Raw genomic sequence first — 5,782 nt, forward strand, 5'->3', positions numbered from 1 at the left:
TATATACATGTTTAAGCCAGAATGATTTGACATTTAAATATGATTTCTCTATGACTTTAATCTTTGCAAAAAGGTAGATCTGAATATCTGCTAGACGCAACAGTTTTCTTCCTTCTCATATTTCTAAAAGTTAATTGGTGATTAAAATGTGACCATATGGGAAAGAGTTGCTCCACTGTGTGATTACTCTGAAAGACGAACACCTTAAGGTTTTTTTTTCTGTGTGATTGTTTACCTGCTGGCTGACAGGGTGCAGTCGATGCTGGGCCGTTTGGTCTTTGGGATGGAGTACAGCGGGTAGCGGTCTCCATGGCGAATCATCACGTGAACAGACAGCAGCTTGTAGTCTGCAGGACTGTGACCTGTCAGGAGACAACCAGTCAGCTCGTATCCGTGGCAACGTGGGTCGGTTTTACTGCTACGTTTACGCTTCAGTTAGAAACAAACTCTGCAACTGCCCTCGTCTTTAATCCATGGAAGGATCTTTTAAATCCATTTAGGGTTTTATTTTATTTAATAGTCTGGAACAAATGAGTTGCTTCAAATTTTTATTGCTTCATGCATTGACTGTAGGAGGGATTGCTGCACAGCCAAGGACATTGCTGGTGACCTGGATGGAAAACTGAACCAATCTGCGTATAATTTGACTGATTTAAAGTGCCTTAAGGTGAAAAAAGGTCTCAGAGCTAAAGTACAGTTTGGTTTAACAATTAATCCTAATGGCGCAGAAATAACAGAAACTTTTATTCTTTGTTTTCAAAACTTCTGAACATTTCAGTGGGAAAAAAAGTGATTAGATCATCAATCAGCCGATTCCAGATGTTGGATTGCGAAATGTTCAACCAAAAAATCCAAACCGGAAAGGACTCCGTTTCCAAGAAACATCTTTAGTTCCAAACAAACAGCCAAAGATTTTATTGGCATCAGAAGAACATAAACCTCCGGACTTTTATAAGTAGAAGGAACTGAGACTTTTTCCTTAAAAATCAGAGGCTGGAAGTTGGGCTCCGCTTGTTATGCTGCTTCAGGTGCGAGTGATCGGCCTGGAGCACCCACAGGCTGATCCACAGCAGACTCTGCGGCGCTCCAGCACTGTTCCACTCCCTGGCGTGCCAAACCCCTTACCAGACCGATCCAGCTAAAAAGAGAAGCAAGGAGAACGCCAGCACCCACGCACCAAAACCCCGTCGGAAGATATATTCCTGTTTATGCTTTAAGCGAGGGGGAGCGCTACTTACAGGCGAGGTTCCTCCTCTGCCCTAATACTCCTTACTGGGCCATCAGTGCGCACGGATCCAGCCTGCATCTCCCCCAGCAGCGCATCTGTCTCTGTCACCTGCAGATTCCGTTCTCCTTTCCTTCAGACTCCTTTTATGTTGGCTTTAATCAGCCCTTGATCACACCTGAGCGCAGCATTACGCAGCGCAATTAATGCACTCCGCCTCCTCAGACAACTACTTCAGTCCAGTGCGCATGGATTGTCACAAGGGAAAAACAAACCAAAACAACCCAACATGCAGGAAAAATTCAAAAGTCTAAAATAAAGGAAAACAATCGTATAAAAAAGAAACATCAAAACATGCAAAGCTCAAGAAGAAAATACAAAGAAAAACAAATCATATCTTCCTCTCCAAACATGCAAAGCATAAAACTAACATTTAAATGAAAGAAAACCATAAATCATATTTTTCCCTGTGCAACACACTGACGTCACTGACGCAACAGTACGTGGACGGCAGGATTGTGATTGTTTTTTTTTCCACAGTCCTCATTTTCAATAAAAGAGCAGACATTTACTGCTAAAACTAGAAAAAGTTGTAACCACAAATGTCAGGTAAAAATTGTAAGAAAATGCAAAATTTATCTGGAAAAAAATTTTGCGTGTGCTTTTTTTAATTGTATTTTTCATTTAGCAGTTCAAGATAATGATAATTCCATAGATATAATAGCGACCTTTAAGCTATACCGTCTCAGTGACGGAGATGAAAACACAAGGAGAAACAAGCAAGCACGAAAATTATTGCACTTTTTTAAATGAATCAAGTGATTAGAATTTTTTGTGCGATTAATTGATTATTGCGACAGGCCTTCTCAAGACTTGAGACTTGACTTGGACTTGCAAAAAATGACTTGTGAACATGTCTGGTATCGATGCATCGATCCAACAGCCGACGATCCGATGCATCGATACGTCCTCAAGAGAATCGATTCATGTTTTTTTTCCTCCGGTCTATTTTTATCCATTTGCTCCTGGGCGTAATTCTCCTCCCGTGCTGCGGTGGCGCTAAACCTATTTTGCCCTCGTACCTCGCTTCCTGGTTATACTCTTACAGCAGTGTGTTGTAGTGAGCTTGATGCAGACATTTTTAAATTATGCTCAGTATTGAAGCGTGGTCTGTGCTACACGCTGTGGGTCTAGATACGGCCGAGGCGGTGAGGAAGTGGGGGCGAGTTTAGTCCGACGACGGAGGGACATGAGGGCCAAAAAGAGAGGAGATCCAGGTGGAAAAAGGGTCCCAGCGTTCTCGCGCACCTCGATCTTCTAGGGGGTCAAACTTCACGAGTTGTTTTCCGCAATTTCGGTCATAAAAACAAAACAAGCCGGCCTCCTGTCTGCGGTCAGCTACAATTTGGGAGAGGAGCAGCGGAGCGTCTGTGGAGGGGGCGGGACGTCTGGAGCCGAGGTATTGCATTGCACTCATTGCACTGATTTCTGCAGTATTTTTTATGCAACTTTTCTACTTCTGTTATTTGCTGTTGTTTCTAAAAAAAAAAAGCATAACGATATTACAGCTTTCATTGATTTATTTCAAACTTGAAACTTTGTTTAGCCTGTAAGGTGTAAAGAAAAAAAAAAATTAACCGATTAATCGAATCGTATCGTATCGTGGTGTATTCTTGAGTATCGAAAATAATCGAATCCTTGGGTCAGGAAATGGATGAATCGCCGTGATGGATGCGATTTACACCCCTAGCTCAGACCGCACACAGCAGGAGCAGTAAAAACATGCGTGCTGCTTCATTTTTGAAGAAGTTTTTGTTTGTTATTTTGTGAAAGACTAAAGGGATACACGGCCATCGAGGTAGTTTAAAGTCAATTTTTCGTACAAAGCTAAAGGTTTAAACGCAAACCTGATGTCTTGCGTATTGACTATAGGTATGCTGATCTGATCCAGTTCTGGATTAAAGAAGGAAACTGCGCAGAGAGCAGATAGAACCACATTCTAACTGAGCTTTTTCTATATTTACCTTCCCATGCTTGTTCGGTGCGGTTGGGGGTGTTACAGTAGCTATAAGCCTCCAGGACGGGATCGGGCTCCATGGTGGGACGCACAGGAAACACTCGCTTTCTGCTTTTGACCTGGAGCGCTCTGACAGGTCCGTCTGCAGCATGGACGGGTCGCTCATCCTGCATGGGGGTGGTGGGAATCAGGTTCACTGAGAGGAGGAGGAGGATCACAGAGAAAAACCTCTAATTATTAACAGGAAACTTTCAGTTCGGTTAAATAGACTTTATTTAAAAAAGAAATATTTTGGGTATAAAACAAAAAATACAGTAAAACTACAGTAAGCGGTTCGGTTTTCATAAATTCAGTGAATTATTGTTGCATAGTTGCTGCCATTTTGTCTACACTGCAATGCATCAGAGGTGGCTGGTCAATAGGGGGCGCCGCCCCACCCACCCAATGACCCTGACAAAGACAGAAAAAAAATATATATATTGTAACATAATTTAAAACATTTCAAAATATATTCATATACATATTTCTTAGATGTGCAAAATAAATAATTAATAAGTAAAGCATCGTTCCATTTTTCGTCAGATTGGTGACGTATTTCCGCCCTAAGGCGCAAAAATCTTCTCCCATTGACTCATTAAAAGTTGTACATGTGCAGCAGCTCCTCTGCAATAAAAACTTACAGGATGGCCCAAGGCGCAGAGAGAAATGGCGCCAGAACCGTCCTTTTCCAGGACCTGGTTTAGCTCCAAGGCTAGGCTAACTGCATGCAGCAAGGCTAAGGCTTTATTCTGCTTTCCTGCCTCCTTTTTCAATCATCAGGATCTACGCCAGCAGGGATAAAGACAGCTAGGACTGATTTAAAAGGACTTTAAGAAAAGGCAAAGAAGAATGAACAACCTGGGATTCACATGGAAAATAATGGAATCTAGTCTACTTTTTCTAGATGTTTGTTCATTTGCATAGTTGTTCTTAAATAAACACATTCTCAGAAAATAAATAGTTTTTATATATTTAAAAAATATAAAGCTGACTAATAGCTTCTCCATAATTAAACTGGTACATTATTTGTTTTAGGTTAGTGACACAATATTGGACCAAAACACAGATTTACCTTCACAGCCTCAGAAGGACAAGATTCAAGATTTATGGACAAAAAGTAAACCTGGAAATGAAATTATGTTTTGTTTTAATAAAGTGTTTTTTATAATGTTTTTTGTTGTTGGCGTTTATATAAATATACTGGTGTACTTCTGAAGAAGCTGGTGTTTGTTTGGCCGCTGCTAGGAGATGCTAGCCCAGATTGTGAGCTACGCTACAAAGAGCTCCAGTTTCTAACCGAGGCTGTTAGCGGTTAGCAACGGGATATAAACATTTTATCTAACATTTTAGAAAAACTACTTTCAATGACTGAATGATGCTTCACTGTCACTTTAAAGAAAATCTTTGATTTCATTTTAATTTCCCTTTAGCTTCTGCTAATGTTGCTAGCGCCAGCTTATAGAGTAAACAGCAGATCACAAATAGGTCATATTTGTTTGTTTCCACAGATATCTCCAGTATAACGGCTCATTAAAACTAGGAGGCAGTGACGCATCGTCTAAATTCAAGCCAAACAATACGATAAAAACTACTCTGCTAATGTTAGCCTTCCTGTTTTACTCTGTAGTTCCAGTCAGACCTAAACGCATCTGTGGAAAACAATGGCGCCCTCTGTGGGTGGAAAATAAAACAAAGGATATAACATTTTTAAATTTTGAGTTTCTCTATATCACTAACAACTATTTTAAATTCATAATAAAATTACAACATATTCGGCCAACATGGTCCAACTAGTCAGGAATCCCTAAAAGAAAAAGGATTAAATAAATGGACGGAGCAACAAACAAAAAACGACTTAGTAACAGTTCCAGCATGTTCCGTGTCCATGGCAACCACTGATGCCCTCACTGTTACCATGGAGCTGCTGTGGGAACTTTAAACAGAAAATTGTCAGGATCCAAGAAAAAGAAGCAGAAAGAAAAGACTGAGAGCGGGACGTCCAAATCCTGTCTACATAATCACACTTTACGTCTCTCTGTCCTTAAAGGGGCTCACTGTAGTCATTTAGACGCACTTTCTAAGACACCAAAGGTCACTTTACAAACTGAGACAAAACCAAAACATTAAAGCAGATGACATCATCAATAACAGTTACAGTACAGAACAATAACAGGAGAGGAGTTTAAATATTATGGATGTCTGATCGGAGGAAGGAAGCTCTGATCTAGGGCTGAAAAAATTAATCAATTATTGAAAAAATCGTCACTATTTTATATTTCATTAAGTGGAGTATAGAGACCCTAAAACATGCCTTTAGCTGACAGAGCAACTCACTTAGACAAGGAATTATACCAAGATTGTAAAAAATATATAAATATTGCACATTTAAGAGTAAACCGGCTGTTGATCAAGTCCCAGTGCTGTATCTGGTGTTTGTCACAACGCGCTATTATCCAAGTCATCTTGAAAACATTCTTCTTCCACATGTTGGCTACATATTA

At 40.3% G+C, this 5,782-nt stretch overlaps 1 protein-coding gene across 5 annotated transcripts in view; it reads right to left on the bottom strand.

Moving 5' to 3' along the window:
* Nucleotides 1-5,782, bottom strand: part of pxylp1 (2-phosphoxylose phosphatase 1) — a 21,846-nt gene that overhangs the window by 9,261 nt on the left and 6,803 nt on the right. For all 5 annotated transcript variants that reach the window (XM_015395792.1, XM_015395793.1, XM_015395795.1 and 2 more), the window contains 2 exons: nt 3,250-3,438; nt 236-362 (listed from right to left, as the gene is read on the bottom strand). In XM_015395792.1, coding sequence (XP_015251278.1) covers nt 236-362; nt 3,250-3,438 — 316 coding nt within the window. The remainder of the gene's footprint in view (nt 1-235; nt 363-3,249; nt 3,439-5,782) is intronic.

The sequence above is a fragment of the Cyprinodon variegatus genome, unplaced genomic scaffold, assembly GCF_000732505.1.
Source record: "Cyprinodon variegatus isolate N-32 unplaced genomic scaffold, C_variegatus-1.0 Scaffold761, whole genome shotgun sequence".
In the NCBI taxonomy this organism is placed as follows: Eukaryota; Metazoa; Chordata; class Actinopteri; order Cyprinodontiformes; family Cyprinodontidae; genus Cyprinodon; species Cyprinodon variegatus.